This window comes from Daphnia carinata, chromosome 3 (genome assembly GCF_022539665.2).
Source record: "Daphnia carinata strain CSIRO-1 chromosome 3, CSIRO_AGI_Dcar_HiC_V3, whole genome shotgun sequence".
NCBI classification, from domain to species: Eukaryota; Metazoa; Arthropoda; class Branchiopoda; order Diplostraca; family Daphniidae; genus Daphnia; species Daphnia carinata.
This window is the reverse complement of record NC_081333.1, coordinates 12822143-12842544: the sequence shown is the minus strand read 5'-3', so window position 1 is coordinate 12842544 and position 20402 is coordinate 12822143. Positions and strand designations below refer to the sequence as shown.

The 20402-nt window shown below is 41.5% G+C and overlaps 4 protein-coding genes across 5 annotated transcripts; 2 read left to right on the top strand and 2 right to left on the bottom strand.

The window, feature by feature from the left end:
• The first annotated feature begins 800 nt into the window (after positions 1 to 800).
• On the top strand, positions 801 to 5597 carry LOC130698456 (aminopeptidase N-like). 2 transcript variants are annotated; one of them, XM_057521103.1, is made up of 19 exons: positions 801 to 917; positions 1057 to 1534; positions 1600 to 1802; positions 1866 to 2021; positions 2083 to 2250; positions 2319 to 2428; positions 2500 to 2533; positions 2594 to 2713; positions 2787 to 2850; positions 2921 to 3077; positions 3152 to 3233; positions 3299 to 3479; positions 3545 to 3749; positions 3814 to 4088; positions 4163 to 4353; positions 4421 to 4579; positions 4643 to 4789; positions 4857 to 4932; positions 5004 to 5597. In XM_057521103.1, exons 2-19 carry the CDS (start codon positions 1061 to 1063, stop codon positions 5433 to 5435), a joined length of 3234 nt encoding a protein of 1077 aa, XP_057377086.1. In that variant the 5' UTR covers positions 801 to 917; positions 1057 to 1060; the 3' UTR covers positions 5436 to 5597. The 2 variants fall into 2 exon arrangements, with proteins under 2 accessions (XP_057377086.1, XP_059350374.1); XM_059494391.1 differs by having other exon boundaries at positions 829 to 921.
• LOC130698686 (galactosylceramide sulfotransferase-like) lies at positions 5528 to 7144 on the bottom strand. The gene is made up of 4 exons (XM_057521370.2): positions 6928 to 7144; positions 6713 to 6790; positions 5795 to 6640; positions 5528 to 5712 (listed from the first exon to the last, which is right to left on the bottom strand). The coding sequence occupies exons 1-4, from the start codon at positions 7119 to 7121 to the stop codon at positions 5589 to 5591; spliced, it is 1242 nt and encodes a 413-aa protein (XP_057377353.2). The 5' UTR covers positions 7122 to 7144; the 3' UTR covers positions 5528 to 5588.
• Positions 7145 to 9451: 2307 nt separating this feature from the next.
• On the top strand, positions 9452 to 13847 carry LOC130698423 (aminopeptidase N-like). The gene is given in 21 exon segments (XM_057521054.2): positions 9452 to 9665; positions 9668 to 9930; positions 9990 to 10192; positions 10257 to 10412; positions 10477 to 10641; positions 10703 to 10790; positions 10863 to 10884; positions 10998 to 11031; positions 11107 to 11226; positions 11291 to 11354; positions 11429 to 11585; positions 11649 to 11730; positions 11792 to 11972; positions 12026 to 12218; positions 12286 to 12299; positions 12302 to 12562; positions 12630 to 12820; positions 12882 to 13040; positions 13105 to 13251; positions 13323 to 13398; positions 13473 to 13847. Coding segments are annotated over 21 exon segments (3045 nt in total). The 5' UTR covers positions 9452 to 9487; the 3' UTR covers positions 13764 to 13847.
• Positions 13848 to 13870: 23 nt separating this feature from the next.
• Positions 13871 to 19457, bottom strand: LOC130698425 (aminopeptidase Ey-like). The gene is made up of 17 exons (XM_057521057.2): positions 19300 to 19457; positions 17635 to 18104; positions 17360 to 17580; positions 17118 to 17273; positions 16866 to 17033; positions 16696 to 16805; positions 16596 to 16629; positions 16413 to 16532; positions 16048 to 16350; positions 15862 to 15983; positions 15745 to 15803; positions 15485 to 15683; positions 14957 to 15422; positions 14717 to 14887; positions 14517 to 14660; positions 14370 to 14451; positions 13871 to 14309 (listed from the first exon to the last, which is right to left on the bottom strand). The coding sequence occupies exons 2-17, from the start codon at positions 18010 to 18012 to the stop codon at positions 14163 to 14165; spliced, it is 2880 nt and encodes a 959-aa protein (XP_057377040.1). The 5' UTR covers positions 18013 to 18104; positions 19300 to 19457; the 3' UTR covers positions 13871 to 14162.
• Positions 19458 to 20402: the final 945 nt, after the last annotated feature.

The window sequence follows — 20402 nt, the reverse complement described above, 5'->3', positions numbered from 1 at the left end:
GATCTGTTTTTTACATTTTGGAGACAGATGACAGGCGCCTGAGATTCAAGGATTTCTGCGGTACAAAGTATTATGGAAAGGCCTTTCTCTTACACATAGGTTAGAAGCTAATTGATAGGGCGAGATTCCAATTTAAAAAATCTTTGACCCAAAAAAAGCACTTTGACATCCGGGATCATTTTTCTGCTTCAGTCACTGACGGACCACGTGACAAAACTATCTTGACAGTTGGACAGGATCAGTCAGCTCGATAAAAATTTATGTTGTTATATTCTTACGATATCGACGTCAACGAGAGATCAAAGGTAAACGGTAAGTGGCTTGATGCCACTGCGGATATGATTCCGGGACATGATAATAAATATGCCAAGAAAGGAATGCTGAGATTTTTCTTTTACAGCAGATGCATCACAAAATGTAAATAAGAATTGGTTACATTGGTAAGAAACGTAAAGCATAAAAAGGAAAGCTTTCTTTTGTGCTGTTCGTGCAAGCATTTAAATAGTTTTATTTCTTCATTGGTTAAATTGTAACAAAATGATGAGGATATTCATTAAACTATATTCTATTTTAGTAATATAACTTAATATCAATTATTTTGTGTATATCAGTTTTCCCGTCAAAAATGTTTATCTTGTTTCTCGCTGAGCACAGCAATCACCTGTAGATAAGACCGAGATGATACAACAGCATTGTTTTTTGCTCTGCATCCGTATCTTTATGTAAGCGATGATTCGATAATGGTGTATTGTGCATTCGTTAACCCAGATAATATTTATATCACAAGCTGATGTACAACGTCTTCATGTGACGTGTGGTATCGGTTATCCCGATGCTGCCATTATACTGTTCAGTTGTTATAAGGTCGATAGAACGATTAGTCGTCCTTTAACATCTCTTACCAGGCCCTATTTAAGGTGAGTTATACATTTTGATATATCCCGCTGTATTTTGTGCATGCTACACAATCAAAGCCACGACTTAGTGCGTTATGTAATCATATTATGAGCAAACTTGAAATAATAGTCGCTGGTTTGTGTTTGTTGAAATATGCAGAGACATGGGTCGCACTCAACATCTCTTTTTTCTGGCGCTGGCCTTGCATGCAATGGCCGCAAGTGGTTTCGCCAACCTCGGAGAAGACGCTGCAATTCTAAAACCAACTTACAATATCGACGATGAAACGGAGCTGATGGAGCCCCAGATCGTTGCGGAACCCCAAAATGGAAGCAAATGGTGGTACACTCCATCGCGGAAAGCTCACATATACAAACATCGTTTCAATAAGGCGATCAAACAACTGGAAGAGCAACATAATAATGAAAAGACCAACAAACAAGGCGAAGACATGCGATTGCCCGGTGACATTATTCCTATCTCGTACGACGTCCGCATGTTGCCATTCGTTGAGCTCATCGAATCCGGAAACTACACAACCGAAGGCTCCGTCGTGATCGTCGTCGAATGCGTCAGATCCACCGCAAACATTTCAATTAACAGCGCCGAACTTGTCATTCGTTGGGGCACTGTATCGGTAAACCAATTTTCTAGTTCTCCGTCATTGGCAAGAATCCTCTTAATTTTTAACTTAATAAGTAGATCGTGGACATGCAAACAAACAGCCCATTGGCGGTGGTCGGTTATGTCGACGAGCAATCAACTCGTGAAATCATAACTATTCAAACGGCCTCAATGCTTGAAGCGGGTAAACGATACACGATCTCTATGACCTTCACGTCGACTCTCAACGACGATCTGCGTGGGTTTTACCGCTCCTCTTACATGGAAGAAGGCGTTAGGAAGTAACTGGCTCATTGAGTTGAAGATAATTCTTTTTTCCAAAAATTGTTATTGTGCTATACAAGGTGGTTAGCTGTAACCCAGTTCGAGGCGACGGATGCACGACGAGCCTTTCCCTGTTTTGATGAGCCGAGTATGAAGGCAAATTTTACAATTGCATTAGGACGTAAAAGTGCGATGTCTTCTGTTAGTAACATGGAGCAGATTAACAGTGGGCCTGTGTAAGTCACGTTTTTATATCATTAATGAACAAGTGATGGAGAATTGTTTCAATATTTACAGCACCGATTTACCGGGATACAATTGGGATTCCTTTGCACCGTCGGTTAAGATGTCGTCCTATTTGGTGGCCTTCTTAGTATCTGATTTTATCAATATTTCGGCCAAGCCAGGGGTCAGCAATGTCCAGTTTCGTATCTGGGCTCGGGCAAATGCTAGAAATCTTACAACGTACGTGAGCTGTTTATACTAGCTTCTTGTATTATCAACTTTATTTTGTTATTGGTGGATTTTATTAGGTACGCCATCGATATTGGACCGAGAATTCTAGAATACTTTGAAAGTTATTTCAACATAGACTATCCGCTAGCCAAACAAGATATGGCAGCCATTCCCGACTTTGCAGCTGGTAAATTTTAATATTCTTTTGTTATATATGATCCAATATTGATGTGTTGATTATTCCTTTTCCAAATTTAGGGGCCATGGAGAACTGGGGTCTGATCACCTACAGGTAAATTGCGCAATCACATGCACGTTGTTTCACCTTCATCAAATTTCTCTAATCTTTTAGAGAGTCCGATTTATTGATTGACACCGAGACGGCCAGTGCTCGTCAAAAACAACGCGTTGCTATCGTGAGTGCCCATGAGTTGGCTCATCAGTGGTTTGGCGACCTTGTTACCATGGAGTGGTAAATATTTATTCTTTAACAAGTATAGACGTTTAAACACCAATGTTCATTATGGCTTTTGCGCTCGAAAAAGGTGGAACGCAATCTGGTTGAACGAAGGTTTCGCCAGCTACATGGAATTCATCGGCACGGATTCGGTACGTATAGAACAATATGTTCTTCATGATATAATACAAACTCAAATGAATGTCCATTTTGCGACGACAGGTTGAACCCGATTTCAAAATGAACGACCAATTTGTTGTCGAAAATTTACAATACGTTTTTGTAATCGATGCGTTGGAGACGTCTCGACCCATCAACATCGAAGTGAACACACCTGCGGAGATCTCATCACTTTTTGATGCCATTTCTTATGAAAAAGGTACCGAAAGGTTGGGTAGAAATGTACAGACTGGCTTTTGATTTTATTAACATTTCGCATTGGCCATCTTATAGGGTCCTGCGTCGTTCGCATGTGCGCCGATATGCTGGGCATTGATGCATTTAAACGAGGACTTACACGCTACCTCAACAACAAGTATGCTTTACTATTTTATGAATAATTATTACAATAATCTTTCACGCAATTGCTACCCTGAATAGCGCTTATGGCAATGCCCAGCAGGACGATCTTTGGCAAGCGATGCAAGAACAGGCTGATGAGGAAAACATCGTTTTACCTGCTAGCGTCAAAGAGATCATGGACACCTGGACTTACAAAATGGGCTATCCCGTCATCAAGGTGACGCGAGACTATGCATCAGGAGGCGCGCAAGTTACCCAAGTAAACGACTTGAAAACAGACAAAGCAGTCGCTGATTTCATTTCATTATTTCGTCCGCCCTATAGGAAAGGTTTTTGCTGAGGAAAATGAATACAACGGAGATTGACCCAACAGTTTACCAGTGGTGGGTGCCCCTCACTTACACGAATGCTGGACTTGAGCCTTCCCAAAAGGTGTCTGAATGGCTTTCGAAAGACGACGTTAGCATGTCGTTGAACGATCTGGGAGCAGATGCCGATCAATGGGTCATTTTCAACGTCGACCAACAAAGTTAGTGTTACAATTTGTGCTTTTAGCTTTCTCATTGTCCGTTTAACGAGTTCAACTTGTATAGACTATTACCGCGTTGCGTATGATGGCACCAATTACGACCTTCTCACCGCCCAGCTTATGGCCGATCACGAACGAATTGTTCCAAACAATCGAGCACAGCTTTTGGACGACACTTTCGTTCTGGCGTCAGTGGACATTGTTCCATACAAAAATGCTCTGGATTTGTCGTTGTATCTTGCTCAAGAAAAGGAGTACGTACCATGGAACGCTGTCCTCGCCGAATTCAACTATATCGATTCTATGCTGCACAATAAAGCACAGTTCCCAGATTGGACGGTAAGTTTAAATAATATAAGGATCTTGTATTCATTTTAATCTTTTCTAAATGATGATGCATTTCTTTTGTCCAGATTCACATGACAAATATAGTGACTCCATATTACAATCATGTTGGGTTCCAAGAATCGGATACGGATGCACAGCTCACCATTTACGCTCGTACAGATGCCATGAGTTGGGCGTGTAGACTTAAGATTGCTGATTGCGTCGATAACTCAAAAGCCAAATACGCAGAACTGATGAACGACCCAGACAACAGCCGGTATTACATTTTTGTCTTGAGTTACAACCATGTTTGAAGTAAACGTTAACTGGATGAATTCAACTAGGATCTTGTCGCCCAACCAAAAGAGCGTCATTCTAAGGACAGGCGTGGAAAACGGTGGCAAATCAGAATGGGATTTTGCTTTTGATCAGTACAAGAGCAAATACGACACTTCTTTCCTGATCGCCGCCACTTGCAGCAGAGAAAGTAGCCGTCTCTACAAGTATATACTTTAAATGCCTTTAAAAAATAATTTTTAGTGCGTTAAATCAAATGAATTGAACAGTTTACTAGAGATGATGTTGGACAGCGCATCTGGTATCCGTCTCAACGATGTCAACACTTTGTTTAAAAACGTTGCCTCGAACCCGCTGGGTAATCTTATTGCTACTGATTTCCTTGTCAACCGTTGGTATGACATTGAACACTCATGGTACGCAGGTTTCACTTGTCAAAAACGAATGTACGGAATGTTTTTCAACGTGATTCTTTCTCATTAGGTTGGGCACTGATTACTTTGTCAACTTCTTCCGTTACGTTTGCGACCGCCAGAACACGCAGACCCAGTTGGACAGAGTAAGCAGTTCAATCCCGATATGAGTCTTGGCTAAATGAATTGTCTTAATACGTTCCGCTTGGATTTCCAGTTGCTGAAATTACGTACTGATCACTTCGACATCCTTGGAAATTCGAACACTGTACAACAAGGTATCGACATTATCGTAGAGAACATCAAGTGGATGGAGCTGCATCAAGAAGAGATTGGAACTTGGTTAGTGGATCCATCAATAACAGAACCACCTCCAACTACCACTACTACGACACCTTCAACAACTACATCTTCGACGACTTCGACTACGACACCTTCAACAAGTACATCTTCGACGACTTCGACTACCACACCTTCAACAACAACATCTTCGACAACTACGACTACCACACCTTCGACTAGTACCACGACTACTTCTACGACTACTACACCAGCTCCTACGACACCGTCGGCTGGCTACAGATTTACAAAAATGGATTTCACATCGATTTTTGCCGTTGTTTTACTAGCGAAATTCTTGGTACACTAAGTAAGCTTTATAGTTCTAAGCATCATTTTCTGGCACAACGCATTAAGTCGCCATGCTGAAGTAGAATTCGAACAGGTTTAGGTTGAAATGTCTTTTAGCATTAACATATGTGATGTTTTTAATTAAAGATGTTCTTCTTGCCAATAAAAATAATCACCAGAACTTTGTGAATGTGTGATTTCTTGGTGTGACGGCAGCAAGTTGTGCCATTCTTTCTCGAAAGATGTTGAGATAAGCCGGTTCGCTCATGGCGTAGAATTCGCATTCTGGTACATTTCTGTTTATAACAAAACAAAATTTATGGTAATAACCTTTTCAGTTATGAAGTTAATATAATTTTTTGTAATGGCTTATCTTACTGGTGAATGAGGTATCCCATTATAGTGTTGCTCGTTTCCAAGAATTTTCCTTTCAGTTTTTCATTTCCGACTCGCTCGATGACGCAACGTTCCACGATCTGACTGTTTAGCCGACGCAATGTTCGGATCTGTTCTTCCATCCAATCGGGCTTGTTGCGCTCGTTGAATTTAGTGATGTGGTTGTCTAGACGCTCTCTGAAATGACGGTATAGCATTGTATCTACATTTAGCCACTTTGCGAGGCTATTACGCTCGTCTTGTGTCAGCCGCACATTCATTTCAGGTTTACGCGCGTTCAACTCCAAGTGCGTAACATATTCTAGAGGCCAGCAGAGATAATCGGCCAAAAGGATTAACGACTCTTCCAGCCTTTCAGCAATGAGGACCAGTTCGAATTGGTCGTCCAAGTGTTCAATCCATTCTTTCAATTTTCGTGGCTTGTTGTCGAATTCAGACGGAGACATGCCCAAATCAAATGCGATTTGATTGCGCCCAAATAGGCCACCCACCGCTCGTCGATTCACGTCGGTCACGTTGTATTTGTTACTTTTCAACGCTCGAACGAAATCGATGAAATCTTTCCCGTAGAATTTGTTCAGCCCCATGTAAACGTAAAGCGACTCGAATTGGTCAACGGGATCCCTGATGATGGTGAAAGTAAATGTTGGTTTGCCCATCAGCGCCATTGTTTCCTGATAATTCCAGCGGTTGTGCAGCGTGAAAACGTTCACTGGCAGATGACCCCATTTTGTATTTAACACGGAATTGCGATGGAACAGCTCGACTCGGGATAAATAGTTACCTCCAGATGGAAGAGCTAAATTTAGTTTGTCCCTCAAGGCGTGTCTGAAAGTATTACATGAATTTAAAGTTCAACATCCGTTTAAAGACAGTTCAGTTATTGAAGTCGTAATTTACCTAAATAAGACGTTTTCAATGGTAGAGCTGGCGCATTTGTGAGTTTTCATAAAGGCAATCTTGTCAGTTGGACGGCATCTATTAGAGAAATGTTTTTAAGTTGAATTTCCGTGAACTGGGATTCACGCCTTTCACTTAACAAAAATGAAATTGGTATTCCGAAAAATATCACTAGAAATAATAAATAGGTAAAATAAAACTGGGCTTGTACATACTCTAGATCCGTCGAACGAGCACCGTCAATAAGATTTTTTACCAGCAAATCTTCTAATATGCTGTTACGGTACGAATGATAAGTGAAAACGAAAACGAACGATGTGACACTAAATACAACCAAGTAGCGAACTAAAAACCTTCCCGTCAGTTGACCACCAAACTTATTCAACATCTTCGTACGCTTGACAAACATTTTTGAATCTTTTCGAAGTAAAAATTCAATTGAGCCTCGTGAAAATGACGCGTCACTGTTGACCATACGATCAAATAATCGCTCAATTCCTTCGCTTGCACCCGAAACGACTGGCTATGTTTAGAAGACTGATTTAATTCTTAACAAAGGACAAGCGTATGGAAATAAAATGCTTGCATGACCCGCAGGGTGGAGAGGAAGGACAGGGCGAGTAACTAAAAATTCAAAAATGCGATCTAGTTATTTCTATAGGTGACCGAAGAGGGCAACGTCTAGTTTTGATGGTAGAAATTTTTCATTTCGAAACAGGCCTAGGCAAGTTTTGAGTCACCTTACGTTTTTGGGAAAGTACCACTCTAACCTGTTTGACAAGCTGCCAAGGCCTCTTCCGTAACTAAGCCCATCTTTAAAAACCGGATCGAAGCTACAATAGTATCAACTAGCCAAAGATTTGTTTTTATTAATTTTTTGTATTGTCACGAAACGTAAATGGGAAAGCCGACCAAGCTCACGTAAATAATTTCAAGGCCAACTACGTTAAGTTCACGACTGTGCATCCGTCAGTTGATTAAATGTTGTCGTATAGCACAACTATGCTTAGTATAGTAGTCAAGGTGATACACATTCAAATGAGAAGCGTTGCTATGCTAAAATAAAACATGAACACTTATTTTATTATACGTTAACTGGCAGATGGCCCCATTTGTAGTTAACACGGAATCCCGATGGAACAGCTCCACTCGAGAAAAATAGTTACTACGAGATGGAAGGGCTAAATTTAGTTTATCCCTCAGAGCATGCCTAAAAGCATTATACGGGGATTAAAATTTAGAATCAGTTACATGTCAGCTATTTATAGGTCGTAATTTACCTGAATAAGATGTTTTCGACGGTAGAGCTGGCACATTTGTGGATTTTCATAAAGGCAATCTTGTCAGTTGGACGGCATCTATCAGAGAAATGTCTTCAAGTTGAATTTACGTAAGCTGAGAAAACGTCATTGAAGAGGCAGAGTGAAATACACTAATTTAAACAGCGCAGTCGTAATATTACGTAATTCACGCACCAAGAATGACCTTCGTATTGCAAAAATATCACCATAATAAAGAATAAAGATAAATTTAGGTTTAAACATACTCTAGATTTGTAGAACGAGCACCGTCAATAACACTTTTTATCAATAAATCTACTAGTATGTTGGTACGGTGCGAATGATAAGTGAAAATGGAAAAGAACGACATGACGCTAAATGCAATCAGGTAGCGAACTAAAAACCTTGTGGTCAGTTTGCCACCAAACTTATTTAGCATCTTGGTGCGTTTAGCAAGAGCTGTTCAAATGCCAAAAGTTCGGTTAAGGGAGTATGGTGTTAAAGCAGTGTGTTGCTGAAGGTGGATATTCCTACGGAGCTATGTAAATTTTGTCTCTTTGTATACGGTCAGGATTAAATGTAGATTATTAAAAGCCAATTAAGGTTCACCCAGTACGCTGAATTATAATAATATATGCGTAGTCTTTTTATTCACGCTGCAATGCGCCAAAGACAATAGATCGCTTTTAGCTATCCCAGTAAACACGCGATATATACTAATTCAAATGAAACCATAGAAAGAGGACGGCATTAAGCATGTTTCCATCTTCCGCCAGGCTTTCCTGTACAATTCCCCAAGCACTATTTGTATTTTTCTTTGGTAAAAAAAAATTACGTTTGCGCTTGCATAATTTCATGTTATGTATACCAGTCCGGGGAAATCAAGCTGTACACGTCATTAGAATTTCACTAAAGATCAAAACAGTACACGTCAAAATGGATCGCGAACAACTTGACAAATATAAATGCTGGCTGAGTTATCTATGACCATATGTTCTCGCAACAGACGGCTTGCAAAGAAGTGTCATCCAATTTTGAAAATCGTTTCAGGTACGGCTTATAAAGTTTCATTCTTATCTCGGTAAGCTCTCAGCGTTACGTCGAATAATTTGAAAAATAATGGAGACTCGATTACTCTATCTCGTTCTAACTTGAAAATGGCTGAGTTTCTTTGGACTATGAATTCCCAAACGTACCGAAATTTCATTTTCAGGCAGTCAACAGTTTTCTGAAACACAAAATTGTACCTATCTGACAGGTAGGTTTAGAAAGAGGCTTAAGCACCTGATATCCTCGTCATAAAAGAACTTGTATTTGTCTTGGATCAGCAGCATCTCTTATCGTTGAATTTTGATGAGATAAACTATAACAGAGCTGTGACAATATCAAATAGAATTGAAATGAAAGTCATCCAACTACCTCAGTTCAACTGGCGTACAGTTGAAGGTTGTCCGTTGGGTATTTTTGTCCTCTCTTGCAGTCTCCTGGACCCGAAATGCGACAAGCGTTAATGTTCACTTTAGTTTTGGCCTGTTCATTCCAGGCCAGAACATCTTCAGTTCCGAAATGGCAAGCCGACGAGTATCCATCAACGTTAGAATTATCGGAAGATGGACTTTCTCTGATGGAACCAGCTATCGTGCCAGAGCCAAAAGATGGTAGCCGCTGGTGGTATACCCATCGCGTAAAGCTCACCTCCATTCTGCGAAAGCAAAGAGCAGTTTGATGCGAAAGATGAGGTTCAATAAAGTGAACGAAGATTTGCGTCTTCCCGGTGACGTCTTGCCCAGTATCTATTCTATCCGCTTGTTGCCCTTTGTCGAGGAAGGCAATTTTACAACGGACGGTCACATTGACATTTTCGTTGACTGTATCCGGGATACGAATAGCATCTCGATGAACGCCGCTGAAATCACTTTCAAGCTGTTATCTGTTACGGTAAACAAGATATTTTACAACTCGCTTTGCTGCTATTTAAATTTCTCCAACAATTTCAGGTGCTCGACCTCACCACCAACAGTCCTTTGGCAATTACGAATTTCGTTGACGAGCAAATTACCCGTGAGATCGTCACTATCAAAACGGCAGCGACATTAACCGCTGGCAATCACTACAAGATCTCAATGGATTTCACTTCGATTTTGAACGACGAACTGCGCGGCTTTTATCGCTCTTCTTACATGGAGAACGGTGTCAAGAAGTACGTCACCGGCAAATTGGGAATCAGTTTACGTCATGTTATAATTGATCAATTTGTCACGCAGGTGGTTGGCCGTAACTCAAATGGAAGCTCCAGACGCCCGTCGAGCTTTCCCTTGCTTCGACGAACCCAATATGAAGGCACAATTTTCAATTACCCTCGGCCGCAAAACAACGATGAAAACAGCCAGCAACATGAACCTCCTGTCCACTAACGCCATGTTTGTTAATTCCAGCAATTTTTTTTTTGGAGATCTAAAAATTTATTTGCTTTGGATTATACAGCGATGGAATGCCCGGATACGTTTGGGATTATTACGCGACGTCAGTGACCATGTCATCCTACTTGGTGGCATTCTTAGTGTCAGAATTTGAGGCCGTTCCAACCACATCGGCTCACAGGATACCCTTCCGTCTCTGGGTAAAACCTCAATCTGCTCATCTCGCTGGGTAGGTATCGCATAATTCCATCAATAAAACACCGATCAAAAATCTTTATTTGAACGTTTAGGTACAGCCTGAGCGTCGGGCCGGAATTGCAAGAATTTTTCGAACGCTATTTCAAGATTGACTACCCACTGCCCAAACAGGATTTAGCGGTATATACCGTCAATAACTGACTAGTTGGTTTCACGATTTGTTAATACGTCAATTTTGCTTATACTTTGCAGGCGATTCCAGATTTTGCCGCAGGTCATTTTCATTTATCATTATTTTAGTGACTTACGTAAAAAAAGTGTGTATAAACAAGTGTTATCAGCCTATGCTTATCCTGTTTTTTGTTTGCTTCGTTTACCTTATGACAGGAGCTATGGAAAACTGGGGATTAGTTACCTACAGGTGAGTTACCAACTTATATTTTTTTCAACCATTTCATCGGTTGCTGATTAAAGTTTAACTACAATCTTGGCTTAGGGAGAGCGCTTTGTTGATCGATGTACCTCGTGAGAGCAGAGGTCGCAGGCAGAGCGTGGCCGATATCAACGCGCACGAGTTAGCCCATCAATGGTTCGGCAACCTCGTCACTACTGATTGGTAAACCTTTTGCTATTTACGTAATCATAAAATATCATATTAAATAACGTTTTACTTTGGGTAGGTGGAACACGATATGGCTTAATGAAGGATTTGCTACTTACCTTGAATTTCCAAGCATGGATGCGGTATAGAATTGAAATGCGCTTCCCAACATTCAGTTCAAATTGAATTAAAATATATTTTGCAATCATTCGCATAGGTGGAACCCGATTTCCGGTTTACCGATCAATTTGTCGTCATCGAATTGCACTATGTTTTCGGTGTCGATGCTCTGGAAACATCACGACCCATCAATCTGCCAGTGACTACCAACGAGGAGATCAATAACATGTTTGACGCCATTTCCTACGATAAAGGTATCTTGATTAATCATTTTCTCATCTATTCAAAGGCCATTTTACATTCCCTCCTGATTTAAGGATCGTGCATCATCCGTATGACTGCCGATTTCATTGGCTTGGAGACATTCACGCGTGGTCTCACTCGCTACCTTAACGCCAGGTAATAAACGATCAATCTCGATTGTGTTGCATTGCGTTATATTTTCAAATAATGTCGACAGAGCTTACAAAAACGCCGTTGAGGATGACCTTTGGCTGGCTTTGCAACAACAAAGCGACGAAGAGGGAGTTAGCCTTCCTGCCCCCGTCAAGGAAATTATGGATACATGGACCTTGCAAATGGGTTTCCCACTCATTAGCGTAACTAGGGATTATAACACCGGTGGCGCAGTAGTATCACAGGTACGATTTACATTCCATGATATCATTGCACGTAGTAGACATCCGTCTTGCAGGAGCGGTTCTTGTTGCGCAAGGATCCCAGTTCGACTGATACGCACGTCTACCGCTGGTGGGTACCTTTGACTTATACCAACGGTGGCAGTTTGGTTCGCCAAACCCAATGGCTCTCCAAAGATCAAGCCACTAGAACCATCAGCAATTTGGGCGCTACAGATAAATGGGTCATCTTTAATTACGACCAACAAAGTCAGTGCATCCCCATGATAGTGCAATAAGCTTCAAATCTTTTAATTTCTGTATTCATCGCATATAGATTTATACCGTGTAATGCATATGACACGGAAAACTATCGTCTAATTGCTGAACAGCTCATGGTCGACCACACCCGAATTTTGGATAACAACCGCGCCCAAGTACTGGACGACACTTTTGTTCTAGCATCGGTCCATTTGGTTCCATACAAATCTGCTCTGGACCTCTCTCTCTATCTGAAATACGAGAAAGAATATGTTCCATGGAACGCAGTCCTGGCCGAGTTCAACTACATTGATTCGATGCTCTACAATCAACCGCAATTCTCACAATGGACCGTAATACTCAAATCATTTTCAAAAGTCTTTTTACAATTCGAATGTTCATCATGAAACCCTGTGGCAGGTTCACTTGACCAACTTGGTGACTCCTTATTACAACCATCACGGCTTCCGAGAGTCAACTCTCGATGCCCATTTGACTGTTTTCGGCAGGAGCGACGCTATGAACTGGGCTTGCAAATTGATGGTAGCCGATTGTGTCGATAATTCCAAAGCGAAATACGCACAACAAATGGCCAGCCCAGACAACACGACGTATAACATAATTTGCCTTCCAATTTCGTTCATTAATCTATTGGTATTTGTTTCATTAAAGGATTATGTCACCGAATCAGAAGAGCATCATTTTAAGGACAGGTGTGGAAAATGGTGACCAGGCTGAATGGGACTTTGCTTTTAATCAGTACAAGAGCAAATACGACACGTCTTACCTCATTGCGGCAACTAAGAGCAGGGACACAACTCGTCTGAACACGTACGTCATAGAAACCAAACTTTTGGCGTAATAATTGTTATTTTGAAACGATGTTGTGGGACAGTTTGTTAGAGAGGATGATCGATAGCCAGTCAGGTATCCGACTTAGTGACGTCAACACTTTGTTTAACAACGTAGCCTCTAATCCAGTGGGCAATCCAGTAGCTACCGATTTCCTTGTTAATCGCTGGACCGACATTGAACAATCCTGGTTTGTTGCATATAATAACATAAAGTGAAATCATCATTAAAGTTTAAATTTCAATTCTTATTTCAATCAAGGTTGGGAACCGATTATTTCATTAGTTTCTTCCGCTACGTTTGCAATCGTCAAAACACGCAGGCGCAATTGGATAGGGTTCGTGGCATTTTCATATTCTATTTTCCTCACGAATTTCAACTTAATATCTTATTCATTATTTAATCATGCAGTTGTTGCAGCTGCGTACTGATCACTTTGACATCCTTGGAACTTCCAACAACGTCCAGCAAGGCATTGACGTTGTCGTGGAGAACATCAGGTGGATGGAATTACACCAGGAAGAAATTGGCAACTGGTTGAGTATGTCCGTTCCTACCACTACAACCACCACTACCACTCCTGCCACGACAACTACCACTACCAATCCATCTACTGTTCCTGCCGGCAGCAAGAGCGTTTATCAAACGAGCGCCATCCTTATTCTGGTCCTTCCTTTCTTAGGGATGTTTATCATGCACTGAATTACGTTTCCCGTGATTGATTTCATCAAACTATTCTGTTCGTGTATCAAATCACGAAAAATGTTATTAAGGGAGAAAATAAAAGATTTGTAAATGAAAAAAACGGATACAACGAAAACTGTTTACTGTCATCCATCGACTTGTACATATAATATTGGCACCCGTGCCTTCGATGAAAACCCTTACTGATTTATCAATCATCGATCATTAATAATAGAACTTGTTTATAACTGCTAGACCATACAGCATCAAAACGCAAAAGGGAATTCCTGATTTCCTTAGCCGTTTCCTCTGAAAAATCGGCAATGATTTGATTGTCTGGATACAAGTAAATATGAAAATAATAAAGAAAGGCCAAACAAAATTAAGAAAAGGTATCAGGATTTGGCATTTGCCAATTTAGTAGACGCGCTGGAGCCAATCCACCACTTTTTCATAGTTTTGTCTCATCCAATTGAGATTGTTCTTGGCCCGGTCAATCGACTGTTGCATGGCTCGTTCCGTTCCACCGAGACTTGCACTTCGTTCATCTCTAAACTGCATCAGCTGCACCATCAAACGTTAAGTTAGAACGGTAATTCTAATTTTTCTGACGCTAATTGTTACCTCCTTCAATTCCAGATCGGTGTTGAACGACGCTGCTACCGCTTTAATGATGCCCGACATTGAGCTGAAACCTGTAGGGAATCTGCATTAAAAAGAAAATGATGAATAACATCAATCGGATAGACAACCTAATCTGCAATCACGTACACTTTACGTAATTCGTCCCACTTGTCCCTGATGAAATTGAAAGCCATGTAGCGACCAAGTGAATTGTAAGCTACTTGGCTAATAACTCGAGCTGCGTCTTGTTTACGAATTCCAGATGTTGAGTTGAGACTCATTTCCAACATCCTAACGACAAGTGTCGTATCAATTGACATTTAAAATATAATTCTTTTAAGTTGTACTTAGCCAAAATCCAAGGCTTTTCAGAGCAGGACATGGAAGCAAGAAGAACAGCTTGTTCGCTGGCCACATTACTTGACATGTAACGATTCAGGGCAAATTCCCATTCGGCTTCATCTCCTTCGCGGATGGCCGCGCATGTGACAGGTCCTTTAAGGTTAGGCGAAATGATGCTGTAAACGATCGTAAGAGAATGTTAGTAACTAAACGCATCTGAAGCTTTTGTTTTGGTCTTTGCTTACTCAACGTTCTCGGGATCAGCCATCCATTGGGCGTAGGAGTTGACGACCCGACTAATGCAGTCCTTGTTACCCATGGAACACGCCCAAGTGACGACACTGGCACGCAGCTTGGTCATGAGAATATCCTCGTCTATCTTCTGATCGAATCCCAACTTGTTGTACAACGGTGTGATGATTGTTCGGAAATGTTTTTTCAACAGGCCGTAACCCGAAGTGCGAGACATCATAGACGAGATGGAACCCATGCCAGAGAGGGCAGCATCCCAAGGAACGTAATCACTTTCGTGTTCCAGATAGCGAGTTAGATTCAAAGTGGTCATGTAGTCCAATTGGCCAGCTTCGGCCAAATTGAAAGCATCGTCCAAGATTTGAGCTCGATTAATTACGGAAATGGCAGAATGATTCGTCATCAACTGTTGGCCAATCAATTGCCAGTTACGTGCATCGTAATTGATGCGATAATATCCTGAAAAGAGCGGCCATTATGTAACAAGTAGATTCAGATGGTACGAAAAGTCCGAGTCGTACCCATTTGATCAACATTAAAGATGAGCCATTGGCTTTTATCGATAGGGATGCTTAGTTCATGCTTTTTGCTAGTCTGACCGTCAGATAACCAGGTGGATCCGATAGTCTGGAAGTCGGCCGTGTACGTAAGAGGGACCCACCAAAGGTAAACGGTCTTGTCCTGGATACTGGCATTGGATCGTTGCATCAAGAAGCGTTCCTATACGTAGAGCGATGTTTTGATTACGTAATCATAAAGTGAAAAATTTTAATCGATTTACCTGGTTAATTAGAACGGTGTTGTTATCATATTCCCGGGTCACTGTAACGACCGGGAAACCTGCAATAAAATTAAAGGTTATGAACTGACTTTTAGCGCAAAATTCAAATTAACTTACCCATTTTCAAGGTCCATGTGTCCATGATTTCTTTGACTCCGGTGGGTATGGGGACCTTGTTAACTTTGGCCTGTTTTGTTAGAGCATCCCAAAGATCATCTTGAACGGCGTTCCCGTATTGACTGGACGAAGGTGTAAGTCATTGATGCGTTGCTTTGTCAATGTTTAAAATGAATTTCGACTTACCGGGATTTCAGGTAATTGCTGAGTCCTTGCCTGAAGGTTTTCTCGCCGAGGAAAGCGGCCAACATGCGGATAATCGTTGCACCTTTACCGTAAGAGATTCGATCAAAAATTTCGTTAATTTCATTGGGATGGTGAACGACGACGCTAATCGGATGGCTAGATTCGAGTGCGTCCAAGCTCATCACATCCTGGAGATCCCTCGTCACAAACTGTTGGAGCCATTTGAGACCAGGTTCTACGTGCTCGGATCCCAGGTATTCAGCGTAACTGGCAAAACCTTCGTTCAACCATAAATCGCTCCACCTTTTAACATCCTTAAAATTAGTAAATTCTATAGCTAATTCAATTCCCATACTATTTTTTACCAGTCCATGGTAACGAGGTTGCCGAACCATTGATGAGCTAACTCGTGCGCTATAACCTCGCATACTCGCTCCTTGTTGCCAACAGACGATTTCTTCTCATCGTAGAGCAATGCAGTTTCTCTACGTTATAAAAACGGCAATGAACAATTTGAAATTGTAATCGTTTTTTGATGTCTTTTATACCTGTAGGTAATCAAACCCCAGTTTTCCATAGCGCCTATAATAAAACGAATAAAAGTTTTTATAGAGAAAAAAAAAGGGCGACACGAATGAGAAAAAAGACCTGCAGAAAAATCGGGAATGGCAATCATGTCCTGCTTAGGCAACGGGAATGGAATTTGGAAATAATCCTCGAAGAACGCTTGGATCTTTGGCCCAATTTCACTGGCATACCTTGGATAGCAAATGCAAATGATGTCATTTTGAAGTGCGATATAAACTGAAAAAACTGACTGAGCTTGATTGCGAGCCGAAGGACGTGCATAAATGTTGAACTTCCAATTAGCGTTGCCAACGTCGGCTGGGACTTGCGTGAAATTGGCAACGATGAAAGCCACCAGGTAAGTGGACATGGGAACGGAAGGGGCGAAATGGTCCCAATAAAATTCATCCATGCCTTCCCTATTAGAAGCAAAACATACGAAAATTGACGTCTGCTCGGCAAACGGATGCGCAAATGTGAATAGACGTGACAGAATGACTTGCATTTGAGTCGTGTTGATCAATGGCATATTGGAAAGGGCCGTCATGTCACGATGGCGGCCGAGAGTGACGGAGAAAATTGCCTTCATATTGGGCTCATCGAAACAGGGGAAAGCTCGTCGGGCATCCGTCGGTTCCATTTGAGAGACGGCCATGTACCTGTCAAATAGACGAATCCATAAACGCTTTCTCTCCGAAAGGAAATGGAAGAATTGATTGCATGGAAATGGCTAGGGACTGTATACTTTTCAACGCCGTCTTCTTTGTAAGTGGAACGGTACAAGCCCCGCAGCTGATCGGTGAGGTTACCGACAAAATTCATCGACAGCGTGTAGTTGGCTCCTTTGACCAGCTTGTCCTTGTGTTTAGGACAAAGACGAATGACGAGAAACTCCATTTCAGTGTCGTAATGGATGCCGTCGCTAGCAACCATCAACGATTTCATTGTTTTGCCGTGTTCCATTACCTGCAAAACAAATGGTCTAAACGTTTTGCTACTGTCATACGAGATTTCTTGTACCTTGACGGATTTGGGATCGACGACGATGTCGGCGCTGTGCAAAACGATGCGGTCCGTTTCCATTTTGCAATGGACATCGATGGACACGTGACCCAAAATGGAGAAATTGCCTTTCTCCAGGATGGGGAAGAGTCGGACATCGTAACGGATAGGTAAAACAGCCCGAGGCAGACGGACATTCTTATTGCTAATCACTTCGGCTTTGCTGGAGGTAGAAGGAGAGGCAGTTGATACTCCATTCGTAACGCTGCCGGCCGCAGGTCGGTCGGCCAGGAAGTAGACCAGCAAACCGACGGCAATAAGCGAACCAATAAAAGCGATCAACAAGAGCAACGCCCTGCATTTGGACACCACGTAACCGCCATTCGTCGTTTTCATCGTTGATTGTTTGTTTTTTTTTCTTTCGCTTTTTTCTTTTTTCTCTGCCAGTGATTGAATGATGCAGTCGTTCAGCTTCTTCGTCTATAACTCTATTGACAGTACACAAGCAAAGAATGATGTTAGATAGCAGCACAGACATGGATAGAATAACAGGTCTCCCCACCCTTTGTATGTAACGTGATATGTTAGCATTTCTCCATTGTTCCAAACTTTTCAAAATGTGCGTCGAGAAGCACGATGCGCTCGGTGAATTGGAAACAACATTTTCAAAACTCACGTACAAACCCATTGTGTAATGGAATTTCTTTTTTTTTTTTTAGATGATGAAATGCGCAACTGGGCGACTTCCAAATCAGTTGGAATTTCCAATCTGTGTATGGTTCGTATTGTTGGAAAAAGCGGCCAACATGAAACAGGTTCCAATCGACAATGAAATGTGTGTGCAACTTTGACTGTTTAATTGAATTTTTGGCTGCTAGCAGTGATAGATCGGATTACGTCTGCGACATGGGTGGCTCTTAAAGCAAGTGGGAGAAACTTGTGTTGCATCTGCGCAGTGGGACGGAGAAAACGTATACCACTGTCGGCTCTTAAAGTTGAAGAAGCATTCCTTTAAATGCCTATTTCTATGTCGAGAATATATTAGGGTTGGACCACTTGAATTTGAGCCGATATCCACTACGTTCTTTGCCTACATGATGTGGCCACTCGAGTGCCTGTGCGACAGTGTTTACCTCTGCATTCTCCACTACAGATATTGTACACGTTATGCGTATTCTCTAATTTACGTAGAGGCCAACAGTGTGGCTAGACATACTTTGACGTGATGGCGTCAGCCGCAATAAGGGAGGAGAAGAAATTGTTTGTTTTTTTTTCCTTGATGATAAAAGAAGTTGAAAGACAAGGATACGCAACGAGTGCAGCAGATCGTACAAATAAACAAACCCATTCATCACAAACTCCCATCTCTCAAAATAGGTCCCAATCGCTCAACTCAAAACATTGCAACACATTTCTTTCTTTTTCAAGAGATTGAAACAAACCCGGCTAGCGAGACATCAACGAATCACATGCTAAGTGGAACTACTCTTCCGAACACTTTTTATTTCAAAACGCATCGAAAAGAGGCCCCATTTTCATTAGCTCCCACTTGAACATTCCTTCCAGAAAATGCCACGTGAAAAGAACAAACACAACTGGCAAGTACGTTACGTTTTTATAGTTCCATGTGACCCATATGATTCAAAATAGAAACGACCCACGTTACTGACAAAGTCAACATACCTGTAGCTCGTGATGGGTGAACGCTTGTTGGTGAGTCAGAAAAAAAAGAAAACAAACTCAGAAAGAGACGTGAGAAAACAATTAGAAAGAAAGTGACGACGACAAAAAAAAAACGTGAAAGAGAAAACACGAATGTGGAACAGCGCGTCCACTAGCAGCAACCGCTGACGACCGACTACTGAGCAGCGAGACACGCGAGAGGGGGGTGTTTACGTACTACGTCTAAAGTCTATGCTGACATAGTACACTGTAGCCACATACCTTTTGAAGCGCACTAAAAAAAAACGTACGGCCTCTGGTTATGTAAAGAAATGGCTTTACGTTTTAACCCTCGAAGCTTTCTCTTCGTTACTCGATAAATAAACGTCGAGAGTGGGCCAGCCAAATAGGTATATGGAATATGAACACTATACTGAGACTACCAAACTCGTTTTCCTTCATCTGCTGGTGAAACCTGTCCTAACTACGGTGGATGCTAATTCCACATTTGACAGGTGGACCTTGGCCTATCGCCATAGGTAATCGTTTTTCGCTGTGTGTCACAAAGCAAAGATCTCGTATGGTCGATGGCCATCGCTTGGCACAGTTTTGTGTTGGAACCAGGGTACCGGGTCAACTTTCCAACCATTGTTTTTTTTACTTTTTTTAGCTTGCTAATTTTTTCAGATCTTTGCCATTGTTCAAAAGGTACTTAATAGCTTGAAGGTGTATAAAGCTTAAAATGCAAAAAAGCAAAACAAAAAGGATTATGCGCAGTTGTAGGTGGGAAGCAAACCAGAACGACCTATGTCTGTTGCCAAAATTCATTTTCATTTTTTTGGGGGGAAAGGGTTACATAGCACACGCAGTTTTTTGTCAGTGCACTACCTTCGGCTATCGCTTGTATGATTTTGTCCTTTTTTTTCTTACCGTTACCTTTTTCGTTCACTTCCTTATCTCTTTCCACTTTCTAATGTGTTTAACCTGATTTCTCTCGTTTAATACACATTATCTTTCCTTCTTTCACCTCTATCGTAATTCATCGCTATTTTCTAATTTGTATAATTAAAAAGCTTATTGGGAACTGATTTATTAAAGGACGACACGAGAATCTGCGTGAATTG

Coding starts and splice junctions, on each gene's coding strand:
- LOC130698456 (XM_057521103.1), top strand. CDS start 1,061: ATGGGTCGCACTCAACATCTCTTTTTTCTGGCGCTGGCCTTGCATGCA. Junction 1,803..1,865: donor ATGGAAGAAGGCGTTAGGAA/GTAACTGGCTCA, acceptor GTGCTATACAAG/GTGGTTAGCTGTAACCCAGT. Junction 4,580..4,642: donor GAAAGTAGCCGTCTCTACAA/GTATATACTTTA, acceptor TGAATTGAACAG/TTTACTAGAGATGATGTTGG.
- LOC130698686 (XM_057521370.2), bottom strand. CDS start 7,121: ATGTTTGTCAAGCGTACGAAGATGTTGAATAAGTTTGGTGGTCAACTG. Junction 6,791..6,927: donor GCTCGTTCGACGGATCTAGA/GTATGTACAAGC, acceptor TTTCTCTAATAG/ATGCCGTCCAACTGACAAGA. Junction 5,713..5,794: donor ATGGGATACCTCATTCACCA/GTAAGATAAGCC, acceptor TGTTATAAACAG/AAATGTACCAGAATGCGAAT.
- LOC130698425 (XM_057521057.2), bottom strand. CDS start 18,012: ATGAAAACGACGAATGGCGGTTACGTGGTGTCCAAATGCAGGGCGTTG. Junction 15,804..15,861: donor CACATGGACCTTGAAAATGG/GTAAGTTAATTT, acceptor ATTTTATTGCAG/GTTTCCCGGTCGTTACAGTG. Junction 15,684..15,744: donor ACACCGTTCTAATTAACCAG/GTAAATCGATTA, acceptor CTCTACGTATAG/GAACGCTTCTTGATGCAACG.